At 38.0% G+C, this 23,790-nt stretch overlaps 2 protein-coding genes across 2 annotated transcripts; one reads left to right on the plus strand and one right to left on the minus strand.

Moving 5' to 3' along the window:
- The first annotated feature begins 621 nt into the window (after window positions 1–621).
- On the plus strand, window positions 622–20,008 carry LOC149017529 (vacuolar protein sorting-associated protein 35B-like). The gene is made up of 22 exons (XM_089151856.1): window positions 622–973; window positions 1,053–1,149; window positions 1,297–1,420; window positions 4,181–4,366; window positions 5,720–5,807; window positions 5,966–6,022; window positions 6,123–6,212; window positions 6,353–6,475; window positions 7,066–7,140; window positions 7,257–7,316; window positions 9,705–9,821; window positions 10,004–10,243; window positions 10,344–10,409; window positions 10,641–10,730; window positions 10,872–10,961; window positions 12,939–13,028; window positions 13,368–13,436; window positions 13,591–13,671; window positions 13,829–13,936; window positions 14,023–14,126; window positions 18,799–18,912; window positions 19,007–20,008. The coding sequence occupies exons 1-22, from the start codon at window positions 881–883 to the stop codon at window positions 19,215–19,217; spliced, it is 2,373 nt and encodes a 790-aa protein (XP_089007982.1). The 5' UTR covers window positions 622–880; the 3' UTR covers window positions 19,218–20,008.
- Window positions 20,009–20,867: 859 nt separating this feature from the next.
- Window positions 20,868–22,924, minus strand: LOC149017530 (ubiquitin-conjugating enzyme E2 28-like). Its single transcript, XM_089151864.1, has 4 exons — window positions 22,397–22,924; window positions 22,182–22,309; window positions 21,875–21,979; window positions 20,868–21,762 (listed from the first exon to the last, which is right to left on the minus strand). The coding sequence occupies exons 1-4, from the start codon at window positions 22,464–22,466 to the stop codon at window positions 21,619–21,621; spliced, it is 447 nt and encodes a 148-aa protein (XP_089007990.1). The 5' UTR covers window positions 22,467–22,924; the 3' UTR covers window positions 20,868–21,618.
- Window positions 22,925–23,790: the final 866 nt, after the last annotated feature.

Genomic DNA, 23,790 nt, shown 5'->3' on the forward strand with positions numbered 1-23,790 from the left:
CCAAAATTATAGATCCAATGACAGAAAGAGTGGATTGTTCTTATATATTCATGGGGTTAGTCTATATTGGGATTTTTTTTGGTTCAAACATATAGGGACACAGAGATATAGTGCAAGCTCTAAAGCTCATATGACAAAATTCTCTCTCCCTTCCTCTGCCCCCGGGGTAAAATCTGATATCAAAAGTCATTAACTAATTATTGTTATCTCTATGTTTTTTATTTGTTTTTAAATAATTTTAACTAATCTGTCAAATTTAAAGTGGAAAAAAGTCGTTACATTCTCTGATTGTCACCCTTAATTATTATTTTTATTGTGTTCTTTCTCCTCTAGCATAGGAATGAATTGGAATGATATGGCGATTCTACCTGACACTGCGTTGGATGTGAGGCTCCATAAATTTGACTTCATTTTGCAACGTTTAACTATGTGAAAGACATAATTAAATTAAACATTTTAGGCAGTGATTGTAATTTTTCATAGTTTTTAATTATTTTTTCTTCAGGTAATACTGTCAATAGACAATTTAGGTCGTCATTTTCCAGACATTTTAAATTTAAATACATTTTTCCTTTCCTTCGAGAAAAAGAAAAATATTCACCAAAATTTTTGGTGAAGTCTTCCCCTCCGAGCAAGTGCGTGAGACCACGCCAGGAAGTGCATGGCGTCAGATTAGAATCTATTTTTCACAGCAAGTTGGATGCCGAACGGTCAGTTTGAAAACTTCGCAACCAGCTTCGTTTTTCCTTCGATCGCCACTGGGAACTACATACCAAGAGAAGCATTGACAGGCAGTTGAAGCCTGAAAAAACTTGCAGAAGAGAGCTGTTAAGAAAAGAAAAATAGGAAGGAGAGAGAGAGAGAGAGAGGAAAATAAAGAATGATAGCAGACGGAGTTGAAGACGAAGAGAAATGGCTGGCGGAAGGGATCGCTGGCTTTCAACACAACGCCTTCTACATGCATCGAGCTTTGGTAAACGAAATTCTAACGCTATGCATCTGTACTGAACCCTAATTGCATTAAAATCCATGACTTTTTGTTATTTGATCAGGATTCGAACAATCTCAAAGACGCTCTCAAGTATTGCGCTCAGATGCTCTCCGAACTTCGGACTTCCCGGCTCTCCCCGCACAAATACTACGACCTCTGTAAACTCTCGTTTTCTGAGATCGAACTTCTGATTTCTGGATCAAGAGATCCAAATTTGTTTGAATTAGATTAACTTGGATTGATTTCAGAACACGGAATGCAATTTTTTCTCTTTTGAGTTTGAATTTGTGTATCCGTTGTATCAGACATGCGGGCGTTTGATGAGTTGAGGAAATTGGAGATGTTCCTAAAGGAGGAGACAAGGCGTGGTTGTTCTGTAATTGATCTCTACGAGCTTGTACAACATGCTGGAAACATACTACCTAGACTGTAAGTTAGACAAATTCTATAATTTCGTATGTTAGTGTTTGCAAAGCTTCTGTTTCTTTCTGTTCCAATTTCTTTCTCCTCCTTTTTTTTTTTTTGGCTATTAATGATTAATAGCTCTCATACGATCCATTTTCGGTAGAGTTAAAGAGATTTCCCCTAATTATATCAAGTTGCAAAAGTTGTCGAGAACGTAAATGAGTACACTAATAATTTGAAAGCCTGAGGATATTGATCATTCCTTGGTCCCTTTGAAGGCTAATTTTACAATTATTGACTACAAACATTGTAGCTTTCGGAAGTATGTGAACACGAAGTCCACGTAGTCTCATTGTTAAGCTAAGAATATTTATTTCCTTTGAATTCAGGTGAAGGATGGTTTTCTAACTTGTATATTTTATTGTTTAGTCGGCAACATTTCCATTTTCCTGCACAAACAGATTATTCTAGAGGCGTCCTGCTTGGGTGCTGCGTAATTAATGCGCAGCACCTGGAGCCTACGGTCGAGATCGAAATCTCTGTTTTGCAAAAAGGTGAAAACCCACTTGTGCGAAACGGGTTGAGATTGTCGAGATTTCAATCTTGACCATAGGCAGCACAATGATGTGCATTAAATGTGCTACATTGACGCACGACCTAAATGCGCAGGCACTAAACCACAACCCATTCTAGAGAGGATCACTTTTTTCAAGGCTGTTGTGAGGCTCTTTTGACGACTTAGTGGTATCCTGTTTTTTGTATGAAGACCTTTAATAGTATTCATTCATAGGATAACGTTCTTCCAATTAATTTCATATGTTTTTGAATGATTTATTTTTTATATTATTTGCAAGATAGCTACTCTTCAGATGTGTCCCCAGCTCAGTTGTGAAGTACCATCGCCTTAATTTTTTAAGATTGTCTTTGACCAAGAAAATATTTTTTTTGAGGTAATAGTGACTGTTCTTGCAATTGTAGAGAAGGCTGAGCAAGCTTGTTCTACCAAACATTTTTTTGAAACTAAGTAGATCCCATTCACATGTCCCCCTTTTGTGTCCCCTCCCCAAACTTAGTAATATTGACGTTCATATTGATCAAACAACTTTGGCACCCTTGGCCCTAGGAACTTCCTTCACACCAAGATTTGAGATTTCTATTTCCATTCAACCTAGGTTGCGATTGCTGGATTTAATAGGACCTTTCAGTAGTGTTGTGTGGCCAGGTTTTTGTCTGAACCTTCAGGAAAACTCTTAACTTAAGCATTTCAAACCATAATGCATCCTTTAGGTTATTGAAAAACACACAACTGCTAGTTTACAATATACCTTGTTGTCTGTGATCTCAAATATTATGTAATGCAGAACTTGGTACTTAAACACATGAGGAGCAATTAGAAAAACTAGAATATGTGTTACGGATTAAGAAAAACCATTCAATGTTACAAAAATAAAGTCTGTAGTACTAGTTGTACCACCAAGTGAAACTCAAAGATCCTTATGAAGTTGTTCCTCCACAATATCTGGCGAGTACCACTTAGAGTTCTCAGAATGCTTGGTAGATGATGAGGATTGTTGACTGCATATGTAACTGTTTCTCCGACTCTATAACAAGTAAAGGCTATGTAATGCTATGTTTGAAGAAATGCTTAAAAGTCCACGACAACTGGATTTGTCTCATCATCAACATACTTTAAGTAACCCAACATATGATATGATCATTGAACCGGGAAGATGATCGTATGTGGGTCGTTGCTTGGTATCTGGCTGATATGTTTGTTGAGGGTGCTGGGTAATGGAAAGATGCTATCCACAAAAGATGGCCCGCCCTGTGTCTGACTATCATCTAGGGGGAATGAAGATGATGAAGGGATGCACTCCCACATCTCTAGGGGAATCCACAGCATTGTCTAACCTCCCTTACTTTTCTCCAGACTAAGGCCTTTAAGCATGCTAGACAAGAAAAAACATCCATCTCCAATGCTGCCATCTCCTCATCGTATATTGATTTGTAGTGAAGCTTCTTTTTATTTATTTATTTAATTATTCTTTTTGTTTTAAGAGGGGGGGGATTGCAATTTGTGCAATCACTTGGCTGGTTGGACTGACGTGCCAGGGTTTAATGACCCGACCCAAAAAGAACTGGTCCAATGGTTTTTGGTCCAACAAGGATTGGAATTGATTTTATTTATATAATGTTTTTTATTTCGGTATTTTATTTGTTTTGAGTTACCTTTGTAGGATTGAGATTGATTTTAATTTGAGTTGCAATTAATTTCCAGTACAATTGTCCAACTAGGATTTGTGTTATTTTCTCCTTTAAATTCATACTTGTATCCCAGCCTTATATACAGTGAATTGAATTGAATCTGAAGTTTCTGTGAGAGTGTGTGCTTGTGTGATAGCTTTCCCCTTGTCCCTACATTACTGCCCGTAACTTAAAAACCTATCATCATTCCAAGTCATTGAGGGTACTCTTACATGAAAGATTGTTGATACTTCCAATTACACATTATGTTCCACATCATTTTTAACAAGTTCAAACTTCAGTTTGGATACTGCAGCCTATGAAAAATGTTTCTTGTATATAAAGTAACTTTTTTTTCCCTGTTACAGAAGTCCCTTCCCAGTTTAGACTTTTCTCTTTGCACTTCAGGTTGTACTTGTTTTTTTAGTTCCCTTGCTAATTATGCCTTGGTGGTAGCATATGGAAAGCTTCCCTTAGCCTCTTCCCCATTTTCCTTTTGTATTTCTTCTTTGATGACATGTAACCTCCCTATTGTTTCAGGTATCTCCTGTGCACGGTAGGGTCTGTATACATCAAATCAAAGGAGGCTCCTGCCAAGGATATTCTTAAGGACCTTGTGGAAATGTGTCGTGGTGTTCAACATCCTGTACGTGGCCTTTTTCTCAGGAGTTACCTTTCTCAAGTCAGTAGGGATAAGTTGCCTGATATAGGCTCTGAGTACGAGGGGTAAGGATATTGCTTCTTCCTTTTTGGACCAGTAAAACCCTCTTCAGAAGTGGGTAGCATTCGTTTCTGCATTGTTCTGTCTACACAATATTTTAGCATTTAATTTTCTTTTGTTATATCTTTTAGTTCATCCATGGCAAAAATATGGTATCATTTTTAAGGAAAGGTGCATATAGAATAACTATACTGTGTCTCTGATTGTGCTTCTATGAATGTGTCTGACTGAGACCATTTCCAGAGTGATTTTCCTTAACCCTCACCAAACTTGATTACTTGAACTCTGGAACTGAAAATTTTCGAACCTTTCTCTTTAAAGGGGTCTGCATCAGCCCATGTTATGGTTATGGTTATGTCTCGAGGAATTTTTCATGAACTTGAGATGGCTCTTCAAGATTCAAGAACTATCAACTTTTAAATTCTACCTAGGATGGGGGTGAACAAAGGGCCAAATTGTCATGGATAAGTTTTGAATGGAATCTTCAAGTGAAGTGATGACTGGCACCTATATAAGCTTTTATGAAAATTTCACAAATTTTGTTTTGATGATGGGGAGTGCTTCTGCAGAAAATCCTTGGATTGGGGGGGAATTTATAACTTGAGTCTTCAGATGAAGGAGCAATGGGAACTGTAAATGGTGTTTATATACTTTTATTAAATATGTTTCATTAGCTTCTGTTGTGGGAGGATAGTGAGATAGTATGCATAATTTTGGCTGCTTGGAAGTTTCTTTCTCTCAAAGACTTTTTCCTTTTGTGGTTTGGTGGGTTACTTCTTATGGTATTACCAATCAAACCAGGACGTGGAAATGTCTTTTCTTTCTTCAGTATCTGAAGTTGGGTTGTCTGGGGAGCCTCTCTGTTGTATATGGAAGTAGCAAGTGAAACATGCAGATGTGTAGCAGGCCAAGGGACATTCTTAGATGTCAATGGGCAAACAAGAACACTTTTGGCTTTTCATTTTGCTCTGGTTTGTGTGAATTAAAAGTTGCTTCTTTTTCTACCTTTTTTTAGTACTTTGTTCTCTATTCTTGGTTGGGCATTAGAATGTCTTAACATGTGTGGTCTAGTTATATTTATATTGTTTTGGCTGGTAACTTGTTGATCAGATCTACCAAGCACTGTGTGAGGTATGAAATGGCATGGGATATCATCTGCTCCTTCTGGAGTTTTACCAACCAGACAATCTGCTGGTTTTTCTCGGTTTGCTGATCAGTTTTAACAACTGAGCTCATTTTGTTGAATGAATTCCTTCTCTTGTATCTTCTATATAGTTTTTATTACGCTGTTCAATGAGGTTGGAGCCACATTATCTTTTTTGTTGGCTTCTTGTTAATCCTTCAATTACCTTCTCCAGTGATGCTGACACTGTCATGGATGCTGTTGAGTTCGTACTTCAAAACTTTACAGAGATGAATAAGCTCTGGGTCCGCATGCAGCACCAGGTTAGTTGAAACATCTTACCTGCTGTCATGTTTGGACATGCATGACCACAAACCTTGCATGTCCTTGGTGGTCATACAAGTGTTAATAGTGCTTGTGAATCATTCATACACTTCGGTGATTTTGAGTTGAGAGTAAAATCAACATTTCTGGACTGCAGGGACCTGCTAGGGAAAAAGAGAAACGGGAAAAGGAAAGGAGTGAGCTTCGTGATCTTGTAATATCAATGGCCTGAACTGGTTGTTATCCACTAAAAGCACATATGGATATTAATATTTATGTGAATTACTTGGCTGCATTCTGAATTCTCTTATTAGGTTGGCAAAAATCTACATGTCCTCAGTCAGATAGAGGGTGTTGACCTTGATATGTACAAAGAGACTGTGCTTCCAAGAATATTGGAGCAGGTTAAATCATCTAGTGCTCTCTCTCTGTCTCTCCCCCACCCCTTTCTCTTTCCTTTTTCTTCCCCTCTATTCTTACTTTCTAGTACTGAAGTTGCATGGGATATTCAACATGGTGGTATTTGCTGACTTGGTTGCAACAGGTTGTGAATTGTAAGGATGAGCTTGCTCAATATTACTTGATGGATTGTGTAATTCAAGTCTTTCCGGATGAATATCATTTGCAGACTCTAGAAACATTGTTGGGTGCTTGCCCCCAGCTTCAGGTGGTTAATATGTGCATTTAATTGTATTCCTTCAATTTTAATTCAATTTTTTTAATCTCCCAAACAATAATTCAGTTCTATTTTTTCCTTCTGGTTTGGATGAATAGGGACAGATTGGCACTAAAAATATTTCCAATGCAATTCTCCTTGTGATTAGTGGGAAATTATATATTTCACTTGAACATCACCTTTGTATGTGTTACATGTCAACCTTTCCCCGGGATGTGATTTGGTCACATTAAATAAATAGTGTGTAAAAAGTTGTTCTGTTCTAATAATTTAGCCATGCAGCAGATTCTCATGTGAACAGGAAATTATATATGTACACTTAAAAAGAAAATCCTTTCTGGACTTGAATAACATTTTCATAGTAGTTAGAAATCCAAGTGTTGGGTATTTAATGTGATCCATTGATGGACATAAATTGAATTCATGTTTGGCTGCTATAATTGTGGAAACCTACCTTAGTTGTTGAAAATAACTGCAAAAGATTTGGCATTTCTGGGGAATTTTTTACCAATATTTTTAAGACATTAAAGCAACTTGATTTTTTTTCCTCTGCTTTCTCATCTTGCTTTTCTTTTTCTCAGCCAAATGTTGATATCAAGACAGTGTTATCAGGTCTGATGGACAGACTATCAAATTATGCTGTTTCTAGTGCTGAGGTGAGCTATCTACATGGTGCATCTTAAGCTATTTGTATGCACAAACATCTGGACATCCAACATGATTTTTTTAATGTCTAGAATTCTGAGATATTCTCTGTTGGTCTGTCCTGCAGGTATTGCCTGAGTTCTTGCAGGTAGAGGCTTTCGCTAAATTGAACAATGCCATAGCAAAGGTGACATTTGCAGATACCTAGATTCTCCCCCCTATTATAGTTCTATCTTTTTTTATTTTTATAATGTCTTTTGTTTGTAACGTAAGATTAACATGTTTGTGCTAAAGGTGTGCATGAAACAGGGGCCAAAAATGGAACTCTACAATTTATTCAATGTTGTTATAATGCCGTGAGTGGGATATATATATGTATGTATGTATATATATTTTTTGAAATACGTTTAAAAGCTAGGGAACTGGGGAAGCTTGGATGGGAAACCTGACACTTTTTACTTAATAGAATGGAAATTAGCATTTGAGTTCTCATGGGTTATACTGAAGTTCTGAAGTTGAGTCCAGCCATTGTTGATTGTGTGTTTGCTAATGCTTCCTTGGAGTTATTCAGTTTCTAGAGCAATTTTCTGCAGAAGAACTTGTGGCACAGAATTGATTCTCAAGAGTATTTCTTGATTAGTCAATCTTCTGGATGGATATTTTTGAAGTCTTTTGTTTGGAGTGCGTGTGTGTGTGTGTGTGTTGTGGGGGGTGGGGGTTGGGTACCCTTTTCAATCCTGTAAATCACTTCTTCATTGTTATGGAACCATTTAGTTCGAAAGTCTGTTTATTGTGAGAAGTACTTGTAAACGTTGAAGAACTACCTCCAGGAAGAATCACTTCGGAAAATTGAATCTAATACCAGACTTGTATTAGAAAGTGAATACAGTTTGAAGTTGACCAACATTGAAAAGTCTAAGCGCCTTGTTTGTGAAGCTTTAAATATCTGGAGCATGCATTTCTGTTATTGTCAACATTATTTTGCAAGAAAATTTTTATAAATACAAAAATAATTTATACAGCAATCTTGTTGTTTAGTAACTTCAAAAATAGATTGAGGGGATTGTTGTCAATTGAAGCTAAGCTACATAAGCTTTTTGATGATTGCCAAATAGTCTGGAATGGTATGAGGTTCAGCTAGGATGGTTAGATAGTTGTGCTGCAAGGTAAGAGCAATATGCATATTTGGAAGGAATTGTTTGGATGTGATACTCACCATGACTGTGATATAGTTTCATGACTAGAGCTAGGAACTTATATGGGCTTGATCCCATGTGGTGCAGTGTAGGGGTTCCAGCTTCACCTGGCAATGACAAGTAAAGAAATGGAATAAATGCAAATGTATAAATATAATGCACCCATGCAGCCTGTAAGAACGATTGATTAGCCCAAGCGGATACTCGCATTTCCATGTGCCAATCAACCAACACATCTGACCGGGCACCACAATTCCCTTCTAGGTAAGTGAAGTGACTTCCTCGGCCATTGCTAAGATGTCTTGGATCCTAGGTGTTATAGATGGTGGCCCTTATTGAATCCTAAAAAGCATCTTACTGCGTTGACCTTAGGTTTCTGCCTCAAGCCTAGGCGACACCTTGATAATTATGATTGCAATGGGGATTGGTCAGTGGAACCATTCAAATCTGACTGGAAACAATCAAACTTGTTGTTGCTTTATATTCAAATATCATATCATTACCCACCATTGGGACTTGAATTCACAAGTCACAGGCACCCAAAAAACAAAGAGCGAACATGGTGAAAAGGCTTCCACACAAGCAGAGTCATTTTCTTCTTCTTCTTCTTTTTTTTTTTTTTTTTTTTTTTGGGGGGGGGGAAGGAGGCAGTTTGCCCATGCAGCATTTCCCCATCAGTTTTTGCTGAGAGGCTGTTTCCAGGCCTTGACCTCATGCTACAACTGTGTTCCATTGACCATTGTGCCAAGCCCCACCCCTCAAGCACAACATGCTTAATATTTCTGGACTGTTACTAGACATTGTGACGTGTATTAGAAGTTACAACTAATATCTATTCATAATATTACTGTATAGATGGTTCAACTTCTGAACTGGATCCATAAATGGTTTGAAATTAATGTTGTCCTAAAAGTCTAAAACTACTCTTCGAGTTGAAGTAACTTACTGATCTTGCAATCGTTTATGACCTGAATTGCTTCATGAGTTTGGGCATAATCTTATTGTGTTCACTATGCATTTGTTTCTCTCCATGGTTCTCATTTCAAACACTGGAATCTTAGTCTTTTTTGAAACAGTTCTTAGTGTTGTTGTCGTAGGCTCATTTATTTCTCCTAGTTCTGATAGTTGTTAGTCTGCTCACCCTCCCATCACTATTGTAGCTCATTGACTGCGAGATATTTTTACTCAGTACAAGTGAATGCTTTTATATCATGTACATTTAATGGGCATATTGTTTAACATGATGTCACTCAAAGATGCTAACCGTTTGTTTTCTATTCTTTTGGGTTTGTCCTTCCTTTCTCCTTCATTCTCTTGCATGTAACCATGAGTTTTTAATGATCATTTTTGAACTTCAGCTGACTGTATTTCTATTGTAGGTAATAGAAGCACAGGCTGATATGCCTATTGTTGGAGCTATAACTTTGTATGCATCACTTTTGACATTTACTCTTCGTGTCCATCCGGATCGACTTGATTATGTGGATCAAGTGCTGGTATGGTCCCTCTTTAACTTGCATTTACAATATTATAGTAGAATTGGCAATCCTGTACCCTCAAGATCAATGGGAGTGACTATCTGTGGGCTCTGAAGTTAATCCATGAACTTTCATAGTTTGGAATGGATCAGTTTACCATTTACACAATAACGAAGATTCTCTCGGTTATTTTCCTGCAGGGAGCTTGCGTTAAGAAACTGTCTGGAAAACCAAGACTTGAAGATAGCAAAGCAACAAAGCAAGTTGTTGCACTTCTTAGTGCTCCTTTGGAGAAATACAATGATATCGTGACTGCCTTGAAGCTTTCAAATTATCCTCGAGTGATGGATCACCTTGACAATGCTACAAACAAAGTCATGGCAGTGGTTATTATTCAAAGCATTATGAAAAATAAAACTTGTATTTCAACGTCAGATAAGGTGTGCTTCTATTTGCTGTTATGTTCCCCCTCCCCTCTGGGAAAAAAATTTAAGAAATAAAAAATGCCTCTTTTTAACATCAGATCTGTGGTTCTTATAGGTTGAGGCATTGTTTGATTTAATAAAGGGGCTTATAAAGGATTTGGATGGCTCTCCTGTCGAAGAGGTGCATATATAGAGTTCTAATCACAGTGTCCATGTGTCATTATAGATGATATAGAGATCTGCATTTAATTTTCGCATGTTCTTTCAGTTTTGGCTGATGTTTTCCTTGTTGATTAGTGTTAGTTCTAGTTATTTTTCCTACTATTTCCTTCTAAACTAAACCTTGTAATCTCCCAGTGGCTTATAAGATGTTGAATAACATTCTATGTATTGCTTCTCGTTCTTGCTATAGGTTGATGAAGAGGATTTCAATGAGGAGCAAAGTTCTGTGGCTCGTCTTATTCCCATGCTCTATAATGATGATCCTGAGGAGATGTTAAAGGTTGTAGATGCACTGAAAGTTCTTTTATCTATGTTTTACTGTTGCTTAATTCTTGATGTTCCTCTCCTTATTCTGTTGACCGGAAACTTCTGTCATTACTCGTTAATGATAGTTTTAACAATAATGTCTGTTGAATTCCAGATTATATGTACCGTGAGGAAGCATATTATGGCTGGAGGACCAAAACGATTGCCTTTCACTGTTCCTGCTCTAATTTTTTCTGCCCTTAAGGTTTGGTTCTTCTGCTTCCACTTTGGCCAAATGTTACTCTTACTGTCAAAAATATTTTGATGGTTTGAAATTTGTTGGAGTTAAATGGAGCAAAATTATTATGTGCCGCTGAAAGATGAAAAATAAAGCAGTATCACATGGGAAGTGCCATACTTATTTTGTTTTTTTCCTGCATGGTATTCCATCAGTCATAATCATTAGATGCGGAAATACAAAAGCCAATATAGAATGAGCCAGCTAGAGTAAATTAACATGCTTTCCCTCAATTCTGGAGTCTCAATATGCTTCTAGTATATTGTATTCATCACTTCCCCTTGATGGGTAATTTATGAGCCTAATCAGTGTTTATTTTTGTTTCCTAGTAAGCTGCACAAAGAACTAATGCTTTTGATGACTTCTTGAGTGTAGTTAATTTTTGCCCCATTTTTTGATAATGCTTCAGTGGTTACGAATTCTCATCTAATTTGTCAGTTTTGGTGTAGGCTAGTTAGTGAACCTATGTTTGGTACTGTTGTTAGATAGTCAACTATTGAAGGACATTTTCCCATTTAATTTTTGTTTATGGAGTTGTTTCTGTTTAAACTTATATAAAAAGTTTCTTTTGAAGGATTCAATGGTAGATCTTTTTAGATTTCTAAATGTGTCCTCATACATATTTTAATGGTTGTATGTTTCATAATTTTGAGCCAATATATGTAGATCTTTTTTCTGTATGCTTGTATCATGACAAATTTTGCAAGTACAGAAAACTGAGAAGGGGTTACAGAACTGTAACTGAAAATCATCATTTGGGAGAGAAACAGTAATCTTTTCCTAATTGGATTGAGAAATGAGGTAGTTAAAAAAAACTGATGAATTCTTGTCTGAGAGTGAAGTCAGTCTGTAGTGCTTGTATTCTTTTCACTTGTGTGCACATGTGCATGTCCGTGTATCTTGTAAACACTGTTATTGTGGATATTGCATTCAAGATGTAGTCAATTTTAAGTAGGATGGAGGCTCTCGGTATGTCTAGTAATGTATGCCCTTTATTATTTCTAAACATATGGAAGAGTCTGTTATGTTACCCATTCTCCCAACACCCACGTTTGGGGTGGGGTGGGGAGCAGGAAAATTAATCATTTTAAATGCTTGTCTTCAAGCATGAATGGGGTCTTCTGTGCCAAGACTTCAGGTTAGGGGTCTGGTATGGGAAAGTAAACTATGCCCACAATATGAAGGAAAACAGAAGAAGGGTAAGAGAGATCAAACCAAATTTCTCACAGTTCAGGGGGAGGAATGGAGGGAGAGGGACAAGTCTTTAATGGAGAGTCTTCTTTACCAAGACTTCAGGTTAGGGTCAGCTTTGCGAAAGTAAACTATGCCCACAATATGAAGGAGGGCAGAAGAGGGGAAGAGAGATTAAATAAATCTGTCACAGTTCGGCTAGTTCAATCACAGCAGGGAGGAAATAAAAGAACATATTTGATTATGAGCAGAGAAGAATAATAAAGAAGGAAATAAATCGTACTTGGTAGAGCCGGGGGGGGGCACTAGGGAAATAAGAAATCAGAAAACGGAAGGAGCATGCCCATTCAACACTGCAATTGTGAGATGCAAAAATCAATTCCCTTAATTGTTGATTAGATCCACATAAAAGAGAAAGTAAACTCTAAAACTGAAAATAGCATTTAAATTTAACTTGGACAATTTGTCTTATGGTATCTAAACTAGCGTCTACTTATAACTTTGAAATTACAATATAAACACCCAAACTATCCCTACTGGATGCAACTGCATCTGAGAGGGCACTTGAACCTCTATGTTGTTTTAGGAAAATCATTAATTTGTATTTTAAGGTTTTCTCAGTATTGGGTGTCGCTATGGCGTCCTGAAAATTGAAGTCCTAAAAGCTCATTATGCTCTTACTTACCAGGATCAGTTGTTATTTTCTTTCTTCAAGAAATTTGCAATATCATTTGATGTGTCTCTTCTTTGCAGTTGGTCAGAAGATTGCAAGGTCAGGAGGGTGAGGTAGCTGGAGAAGATGAACCTGCAACGCCTAAGAAAATTTTTCAGCTTTTGCATCAGGTACTTCTACTTAAGATGCTTACGACATTCATTATGTCGTGAACCAAATTTGTTGAGCATTCGAGTATTTAACTTTGCTTGATCTCGTGATGGTCCAAAGTTTCTTGCAAGGCCTTTCGTTTTTCTAGGGTTTGAGATGGAAAATATATAATAAAAAACTAGAGCACATTTCTATGGTTCCTCATCTTCCTTTTTTCTTTACTTTGTGGGCGTATTCTGTGCATGAAAAGCAAATGTCTCATCTGTTGTTTGTATCAGTTTAGCAGTTGAATGTGCTGTCCAGTTGTCTATCTTTAATGATTTAATCGGTTTACTGAAAATCATCAAATCTTGTTTCAGACTATTGAGGCTTTGTTATCTGTTCCAGCACCTGAGCTTTCCCTGAGATTGTACTTACAGTGTGCTGAGGTATGTCTAAATGTGATTCTTACAAGATTTTGACGCACCTGCATCTTTTTTTTTTGGTTAAGCATGCATTATGTTTTCAGAGTTCAGGAGAACAGTACCATACAGTATATTTTCAGAGTGCTAACTTTTGTGGGCTTTTCATTTCTGGATGCAGGCTGCCAATGATTGTGATCTTGAACCCATTGCATATGAGTTTTTCACCCAAGCATTTATTTTGTATGAAGAAGAAGTTTCGGTAATTGATCTGGAGCATTTTTGCTGTTGTGTGTGCTTGTATCTGTTTTAGTTGTTCTTTTAGGGGAAATTTGTTGTTTCATAAGATTACTTATCGAGTTGCACACTTGCACGATAATTATTGTGGCTCGCTCATGAGGCTGTCTAAATTGTTGTAGGATTCAAGAGCTCAGGTAACTGCTATTCACCTAATAATAGGGACTCTTCAGAGGATGAATGTTTTTGGTGTGGAGAACAGGGATACACTCACACATAAAGCTACAGGGGTAATAGTTCTATCATATCTAATTATTGAACCATTTTAGCCGATTAATGCTGTAACCCTAATGGCATATTTCTTTTAATTGATCAGTATTCAGCCAAACTTTTAAAGAAACCTGATCAGTGCAAAGCAGTTTATGCATGTTCTCATCTCTTCTGGGTCGACGAACATGATGGTGTGAAAGATGGAGAAAGGTGCATTTCTATACACTTGACACATGCATTTATACACCTGTACCACTATGTTCTTTCATGGCTTTGGTTTATATTTGTAAACGGTTTTCTGGGGTAAGGTGCACTAACAAACAGTACCTTCACCAGCTTGCTCATGGCTCAAATGATCTTGCCCAGTACTATATGATTGAATGTAGCCAATAAAGTTAATTAGATCTATGTTTTTTAGGGAAAATTTCAGGGACACCCCAAGATAATTGGCAAAAAGCATAGACACCCCAAAAGTATGCCAAATTGGCCATCACCCCCTTTTTTGTTGGAACCCTTAATTAGCTAGAGGAAATAATGAATATGCCATTGGTTGCAAGGTTTAAAGTATCCCACGATACCATACGATACTAGTCGATACGTATCCATATTTGACCCAACCGATACGATACATCTCGATACGTCTCTCCGTTGAATTACACTAAAATACATTAGATAGAGCGATACAATACTTGATACAGGACGATACGTCTCTTAAAATTACCTGACCGATACGATACTCGATACCGATACTTTAAACGTTGATTGGTTGTATTGTTCTATATCTTTTATAATATAAAATAACGAAGGAGGAAGAGGAAGGAACTCATAGAGGAAGAAAGAAGGTGAAACTTAGGATTCTGTTTTACTATGGGCAACATTGTAAAGTCACAAGAGATTAATGGCAATATAGGAGTTATGGAATTATCTGACCATGACTTAATGGAGTTTGTTAACAGGGTATACTATTGTGCAAATTAAGAGACTTTTTTTTGGGGGGGGGGGTTGGGGAGCCAATTATCTTGGGGTGTCCTAGAAATTTTCTCTTTTCTATTTTCTATTGTGATAATAATTAATTTCCTGGCCAATTCCTTTGTAGGTAAATTTGCTTTCCTTTTGCTGCATCTCTTTTTGCACTTAGTTTCATTACACTTAGTGTAGCTGGAAGGAGGTCATTGAGATCAGTGTTCGATTAAAAGATAAAATAATGAATGAACAAAATAGAGTGAATTTAGAAGTAGCTACAATATATGTTAAGTTACAAGAAAGTGATTTGAGGTGGCATGGACATGTGCAAATGGAGGCCTTTTGAATATTCTATTAGAGGGGTGATTCATTTCAGATTTTTTTTTTTTGGGAGGGGGGGGGAAGGTTTCAAGAATTGGTTCAGATTGATGTAGCTAAAAGAGCTGGGGCACGCCTGAAACGATCTTATAAGAGTAAGGGAAAACATGCACGGATTAGGATGGAATTTTCGAAATTGACTGCCAAAGTTTTGTAACAGACTTAGCGAAGTTTAACAGACTTAAGTATCTAATACGTGGGTGTCCGGACGCCTCCCTAACAACAACAACAACAACAACAATAAGCCTTTTCCCAACTAAATGGGGTCGGCTACATGGATTCTTGCCCTCCAATCGGTTCTGTTCAAGGCCATGCTAGATACAAGGCCTAAGCTATACATATCCTTTCTCACCACTTCTCCTAAGGTTATCTTAGGTCTACCCCTAGCTCTTCTAGTTCCTTCAATATGGATTATATCACTTCTCCGAACAGGAGCATTTATAGGTCTCCGTTGAACGTGGCCGTGCCACCTCAAACGACTTTCTCTAAGCTTATCACTTATAGGAGCAACTCCCAGACCAACTCTAATATGATCGTTTCTTATCTTATCCATCCTAGTTTTGCCACTCATCCATCTTAGCATCCTCATTTCTACTACACTGAGTTTATCTATATGATTCTTCTTAACAGCCCAACACTCTGCACCGTACATCATAGCTGGTCGGACAATAGTCCTATAAAATTTTCCTTTAAGCTTTAATGGAATACGCCGATCACATAAGACCCCGGATGCACCTCTCCACTTCATCCACCCTATTTTAATTCTTTGGGAAACCTCATCTTCTAAATCACCTCTTTTACTTATGATTGAACCTAGGTACCTAAAACAATCACTCTGAGGAATCTCTTTATCGTCAAGTATCACCACTTCATCATCTGCCCGATCATGACTAAAGTTACAAACTAGATATTCTATCTTCGATCTACTAAGTTTAAAGCCTTTTGATTCCAAAGCTACTCTCCATGATTCTAATTTGGTATTAATCCCCACTTGGGTTTCATCAATCAAAACAATATCATCCGCCTCCCTAACACCTCTTCGCAAAAGAGAGAAAATGTAAAAATGTCAACATGTGTACTTTATGATTCATGGTTGAACTATAATGACAGTTTAGGTTATGCCAGTTTATTTTCGGGTTGATGGTTGGAGTGTCCGTTTTAATATAGCATTTCTTGTAAAGCTAAGATGTCCTTGTTGGCACTAAAAGTGTAGAGAAGAACGAAAATAGCCCCGTCTTTATATTCACAAATGGAGCTGACCTGAACAGATTTATTATCCTACTACTCCAAGTTTTTTACATGCTGATAATCATAGTCGTCAAGGAGCAGCCTAGGGGACGAGGTGAATTTTTTGGGGGCCTAGGTGATGTGCAGGTGCAGCCTTGGTGGTTCTGAACACCGTCGTGTTATTGGGGCTTGTTTATGCTCAATATCATTTAGTAAATGTTTTTTTTTTCATTTACTGATGTGAACACAGAGCCCCCCCCCCCTTCAGTGGGACCCCCTTGAGCTGACAGAACCCTTTAGTATGGGTATTCAGGGCATTTTAGCCCTCTTCTCAGTGCTGGAATTATTTCCAGATTTATTTCTAAAGTTTTATTTGAGTTTAATTTCTTAAATTGAGTTGTGTTTGAATTGGCTTTAGGATTAGAGTTTGTCTTGAATCAGTTGTTGAGTCCTGGGTTATCTTAAATTTGGCACATGTGCCTTAGAGCTTTAATTAAAAAAATTTCACGCATGTGCTTATTTAACTCAACTCAAAGTCTTATTTCAGCATGTGTCTTCAGTTATTTAGATCCCAAATCAAGAGTCCAGGTCAGGTGGTGGATCCTTGTCTGTTAAAGATTCCCACTTAGTGTTAGAGTCTCTGAGTAGGCTATATATAAGCCTATTATATTTTTGTAAGCTCAGTTTTGATTATTGAATGAAGTTGATAAGTTTGAGGATCATGGTTCCTAGTTGAGGGGAACATGGTTGAGTAAAAGTTTTGTTCATAGAGCAATCTACCATCGATTTCAGCCTTCTTTTTCATTCCAGCAATCTTCAAGCAATCAAGCAGCCTCCAAGAGATACAACAGTACACAAGCAAGTCCAGCAGCCCCACCCCCTTGCAGCGCAGACCCTCTCAGCCCCTTCCCCACCCCCAACAGCACCCTTATTCCCCTCCCCTACTTCCTGCAACAGCTCCCTGCCCCTTCCCCACCTTTCCCCTAAACCCATGACTCCCCCACCCTTTCTTCTACCCCTTGGCAGCCTTAGAACCCCAGCCCCTTAATCCCCTTTTTTGCTTCCCTTAGGATCGCACCACCCCTTAGAGATCAGTCCTACTGATATTCCCCCAATTAAACCCTATATCCCTAGCCTTAAGAATTTCCTGCACTTCATCTTCTTCCTCTGAATTTTCTGCAACTTTTTTTAGACTTCTGAAAACCTAAAACCACTGCGACTCAGACCTTTCCTAAGTTCCAGAATCATTAAAACAGGTCTGAACATTCAGGATAGCAAGTTTAGCCTCTCTCCCTCCCTAACTGAACCCACCCCCAAAGAAGAAAAAAACCCCTAGTTTTTTGAATTTTAGTTAAAATTTAGATTTTAGCAAGCATTACAGCAGGGCTTAGAGTTGTAGAAACATCCTTTATACTCTAGAATAACCTTCCTCTTTGCTGGAATTCCTGGACAGCCCTTCATTTCAGGGAAATTCCACTACTACCCCTAACCATTTTTATTTAACATTGTCATGGATAAGCAAATAACTCTATTTGAATCTAATAAAAATAGTTATAAATAAGACTCTGAGAGGATAAAAAGTCAGCCACCAGTTTAAAAACAGAAACTAGATTTTTGGTGGTAGGTGAAATTCTCAACATTCTTATGCGGGAGTTCTCTCAAATCTAAAAGTTTCACAAATCTTAATATGATCAAAACATTGCTAAAAACGAGAAGTGGGGTGAAATATTAATTTGTTTTGATATGCAAAAATAATTTTATTGAGTGCTATCATGATAGCAGTTGTGCACATCAAATAAGGTTTAGCCAAAACATAATTCCTTTAGTATTTAAATATAAATATTGTTTGATCAAATTGTGATTCTTGGCAAGCTGTTTTTCTGTTTTCCTAAGAGGGGAAAAATACATTTAAAAATAAAAATAATTTGACCAGTCAACCTTCTCCGTAATTTTCTTCTTTATTTTTTATGTTTTCATTTTTGTCTTTTGGGTTGGATTTTTTTTTTTGGGGTTGGGGGTGTGGGGTTGTAAGGGAAGACTGGGTATGGTTGCATGTTTTTGTGATTTCCTTTCTAGTAGTTGGCTAAAACACCAAATTGAGCTATAGTGTATGATATGTGTCTTGGGTATGTAGGTCCGACTACTTGACCTTGCATGACACCACTTTGAAGCCATTTTGTTGGAAACTTCTCATTCTGGCTTTATTTTGTATGTAATCAATGTAGGCCATAGGATTTACCTGGTGCTTGTAGTTTCTCATATGTTTGCAATTAGGAAATAAATCATGCCAATTCATTTTCTCTCTTTTCACCAGGGTCCTGCTGTGCCTGAAGCGTGCATTAAGGATTGCAAATGCTGCCCAACAGATGGCCAACGTGACAAGGGGTAGCAGTGGATTAGCCACACTCTACATTGAAATACTAAACAAGTAGATTCAACCAGAACTGAAACTTTTGTTCTTTGTTAGCTCCTTTGTGTTTGGTGCTGAAGGGTCTGACAAATCTTCTCTGATCTAATTCCAGGTATCTTTATTTCTTTGAGAAAGGGAACCCTCAGATCACGGGTGAAGCAATTCAGGGCCTGATTGAATTAATCAGAACAGAGATGCAAGGTGATACAGTGACACCAGATCCATCTGCAGAAGCATTTATGGCCAGCACATTGCGCTACATTCAGTTCCAGAAACAGAAAGGTGGTGCAATGGGTGAAAAATATGAGTCCATCAAGGTCTGATTTACATGGAGGTAGACACGTCCAAGATATAAAGCTGCGGCAAGTTCTGTTGAGGGGTTCAGAATCTTTTTTAGGCTTGGTTTCCGTTCCACCCAATGATTTGAAGGAGCTGTTTTTTATTTTGGGTTTTCTCCATTTTCTGTACAAGTCGAACGGTGAGCAAGGCTGAATAGAAGGGCTGAGGACACCAGAGTGAAAAGGAAGGGTGTTCCTTGTATTGATCCATTGCAGTTGGCGCTGTTGTCAGCATTCTCAGTCTTTGATAGGGAACTGTGTCCTTCCTCTGCTGTTGCCACTCACACTGAGTTTTGTGACTTTTGTTGGGAACTATGTGTCCTCCTGCTGTTGCTACGCCAACAGAGTCATGCAGGTCGAAGCATTGTTTTCTTCTCCTTCGTTACTCCCCTCTCTCTAACTTGATTTTTACCTTCTTCTGAAGGGTTGCCATGGTAGGTTGATGTTGTAAAGTGACTTCTTATACTAGGTTCGGTGTATAACAAAGGACAGTTTTTTTTTTTTACATGATTTCTTCCCCCCCTCCCCCGGTCTTTCCTACCATCGTTTAGGTGTATTTGGACCTGTAATCTTCTGTACTTTGCACATAGTTGTCATCTTTTACATTTCATTTCATTTTTTTACTGATGTGCTACACACAAACACAGTTTAAAGTCTCATGGCTGAAATTAATACGATATGAAAACGTTTTTTAATCTAAATCCTTTCTTTTTCCTCTTTTCCTATTATACACTTCCTTCTCTACCTTTCGATTTCGAATCTCCTGGGGAAGTGTAGGCTTCCAGCTTCCATGCCTCTTAAGAATGGAGATGCTTCTCATCCCCCAGACACAGAGCTGTTATTATATACAGCGTCTCTCTTGCAGTCTTGGTTCTGAAATGATTTTGGTTTTTGCTTCAAGTTGTGAAAGAGGATATTTATGAGTGTCAATCAGGTGACTCTGTTGATTGATTACAGCGATGTGCTGCTGGCCAGCACTAGGGAAGTGCTGACCTTGGAATCGAGACTTTCAGTTGAAAACTCCGGAAATCTAAATTTTGGGGCTTGGCTGGGTGGGAGGTTGCAGTGCAGGCCGCATTCCCTAAGGGCCTGTTTGGTTACTTGAGTCTGTAGATTTCAAAATTTTAGAGATTTCAAATCTACAGACTTCAAATCTCTAGAGTCATGGTTTGTAAAATTAACTGTTTGGTTAGTTTGAATTTTTGGAATGAAATTTCTAGATTTATCTTAAAAAAATATTTATTGAATTATGGTTCAAATTTTTAACGCTTTGATAGTATGGGTGAAATCTCTGGATTTCACCTTATACCCATAAATCTACAGATTCACGTTTTTAGTGTAAAAATGTGAATCTCTAGATTTCATGAATCTAGAGATTCACACAACCAAACAGGTAAAAATCTCCCATTTGTGAATCCAAAGATTTCAAATCTCTGGATTCACGTAACCAAACAGGCCCTAAACTTAAACCACCAATCTAAAATGTTAAATAACAGGTTGGATGAGATTTAAGAAGGCATGGGATTTTTATCGGTGACATTTAAACTTCGTCGACCCTTTCCCGGCCTCTCCATTGTAGAGAAAGAGAAGAATAAGAGAGAAATGATTTAGGATTAAATTTTTTTTTTATATCATTTATCAGTCGTTGGATTTTAACTCGGATAAGTTTAGCACATCTGTAAAGAAATGGATGATAATGGGAAATTCTTCCCGGGTAAATAAGCTCTTCTTTGCTTAAAGAAAGGACAGAGAACAACTATTCATTACAAGAGGATGGATGCAGATTCGAGCTCAAGCAAGGATTTGACAAAAACCCATCCGCATAATCCTTCCAGAGATCTTATCATCTTCTGCTCATAATAGGTAGCAAATGCAACAAATGCGCAAATTGCTCCACCAAGGGGGAAATAGAAAAGCGCAAATTCGACCATAGGCCTCCATGGTTCTTCTTAAACAGATTTGGTAGTGGATTTGCTACAACGCTACATCCACCAGAACCAACAGAGCAGCACTGGTGCAATGATTATCAAGAAAGAAAAATAATTGGTTCTGAACTAGATCTTAGAAAGTACTTGTTTCTGGGATCTTCACTGGTAAGTAATTTCTCAAACTGATCTTGAATAAACACTCAGAAACTACACTGATATTTTTACCATCAAAATCGTAGAAGTTACATTTTTGTATTAGGAAATGCAATCATATGAGGGGCAATTGGGCTAACAGTCCTTTAAAAAGGGTCAATTATTCGTAAAGAGATAGACAAGTAATCCAACAAGTGCCGATCTTGTACACAAGTTTTCTCAATTAATTTGAATTGCGATAGGGGAACTGAGAGAACGGGGAATAAGCAAAGTAAAAGGAAGAGAGAATGATCCTTAAGAGACTTTCAACCCATGGCATACTTTTGGGTCCAGTTGCGAGCTGTGTTCTCGTACTTGACTTTGTCTGTCTTGCACATATGGGCAATCTCAGGAACCAGAGGGTCGTCTGGGTTTGGATCGGTGAGCAGTGAACAAATAGAAAGTAAAACCTGCATGCAGCAAAACCCATCAGATATCAAACGGACACACTATCAAAGCAGCACAATCTTGCTGCACATATATATATTTCGTGAGCCCTGAATCTAGTTGGTTATACACTACCTTCGAAATTGTAAGAGCAGGGCTCCATTGCTCCTTGAGAATGTCCAAGCATATGTTCCCATTACTGTTTATATTTGGATGGAAGACTTTGGTCCTGAACGCTATCTGCCCAAGAAATCAACACACCTGTCAATATTTTCTTTTGGAGTGGAGGATTCCTATCGTATCTATCAAATTCCACAACCAGTTTTGGCGGGTGGAAGTGGGATCAAAATTCTATGAAAAACCCATTATGATGATGTTTACTTTTCCCCAATCGGTTCAGGTACATAGAAACTAGGGAGGTTTTTATTAGTTAGTTGTATACCTTAGGAGGCTTGAAAGGATAGTCTGGTGGGAAGTGGATGGTTACGAGGAAAACACCCCCAGAGTAAGGACTGTCATTTGGACCAATGATGGTTGCCTGCCAATGGAACATATCATCTGCAACTGGACCTGAACATCCAAATAATCACATAAAAGCCTGAACCTGTCAATACCCACAAGTTTAATTTCTGAGAAAGCCAGTTTACAACTCCATACCTGCGCTGCATGAAGTTGGTGGGTCTCTCTGCAAGTCCTTGAGCTCCTTGAAGATTCTCCTGGATGCCATTCAAGCAATATGTGGAGTCTGAATTATTTCTCTCACGCGTAGAGACCAAAGAAACCTGAGGAAAGGTTATACAGAACAGGGGAAAGCACACGACTGCAGGAATGTCCTGAGAGGTTAGATGAGGTGTATATAATAAATACATCTCTGGAGGAGGAGACGGAGGATCAGGAGGGAGGAAAGTGATTGATTGGTCTTCTGTTCTTTTTGGAGCAGAAGGAAGGTGGCCACCAGAGTATAGATTCTTGGTGCACGGAATACAGCAAGTCACGAATCATAGAAAAAATGAACAGAGAGAGAGACGGGTTTCCAATGTGAAACCTTTTACAACTGTTCAAGGCAATGAGTGGGAAAAGAATTCCCGTTAACACAACCATGGTGGAATTGTTCTTATCAACAAGAAATGTGAAAAGAATTCCCATCGTGGGTGATGTACGAGCTATTATCTCGGTCCTACTTCCTCTTCTCAATGATGAAACGAGGACAAATAGAATCTCCATCACCGCCCAAAAATCAAGTTCTAGTTTTTTTAATGTTGCTCAACCAAACCTGATGAATTGAAACTGTGGAAGCAAAGTCAAAGCTGAAAAGAATCTAACCAAGCTTCACCACCGGCCATCCACAATAATATATAAAACCTTGTGCTTCAAAAAAGTACATATATTCCTTCTTAGCACAAACGGTTCCGATGTCAACATATGTAATATACATTTCTGGGAGAGATTTCTTTGAGCAAGTTGCCTAGTCTATGTTCATTCATATGCTTTTGCTAACTTTATAATTTGAAGACGTAGTTGACTACACTGCTTGCCTACAGAATATTTTTCTCTATTTATATTCTGCACCAAACCCAACACCATCAGTGGCGGCAGTTGAGAGAATCAGGCAACCCTCACTGTCAACAAGCCTGTCATGAACCTGTCATCTTATTTTCTGGAAAAGATGAACCTGTCCTTCAACGTTTACCCCCAGGCCCCAACCTTATCCTTTGAATTTCTGGGATTATTGTATTCATAGTTTTTTTCTAATCATATGAAACCACATCTGGCGAAGCTGGATCCTTGATTGAGCCTGCAAGACGTGGGAGTTTTGTAAGACAAGCACGGTTTAGCAGAACCAACAACCAAAAGCGGGATATGTAAGGGTTTTCAATCAAAAACCTCACCCAGCTGGCATTTTGCCTAATGCATATTCATTTGGCATCTCTAGATTCTGATGTTCTGATCGACTGGTGGTAGTTTTTACTAATAGGCTGGTTAGTTCTGCTTATATTGTATCAAACGAGCCTATTGTTGTCGTCATGATCCTTTAACCACTCATGGAAGAA

The sequence above is a fragment of the Hakea prostrata genome, chromosome 4 (assembly GCF_041222555.1).
Source record: "Hakea prostrata isolate BN-2017 chromosome 4, UWA_Hpros_2, whole genome shotgun sequence".
Lineage (NCBI taxonomy): Eukaryota > Viridiplantae > Streptophyta > Magnoliopsida > Proteales > Proteaceae > Hakea > Hakea prostrata.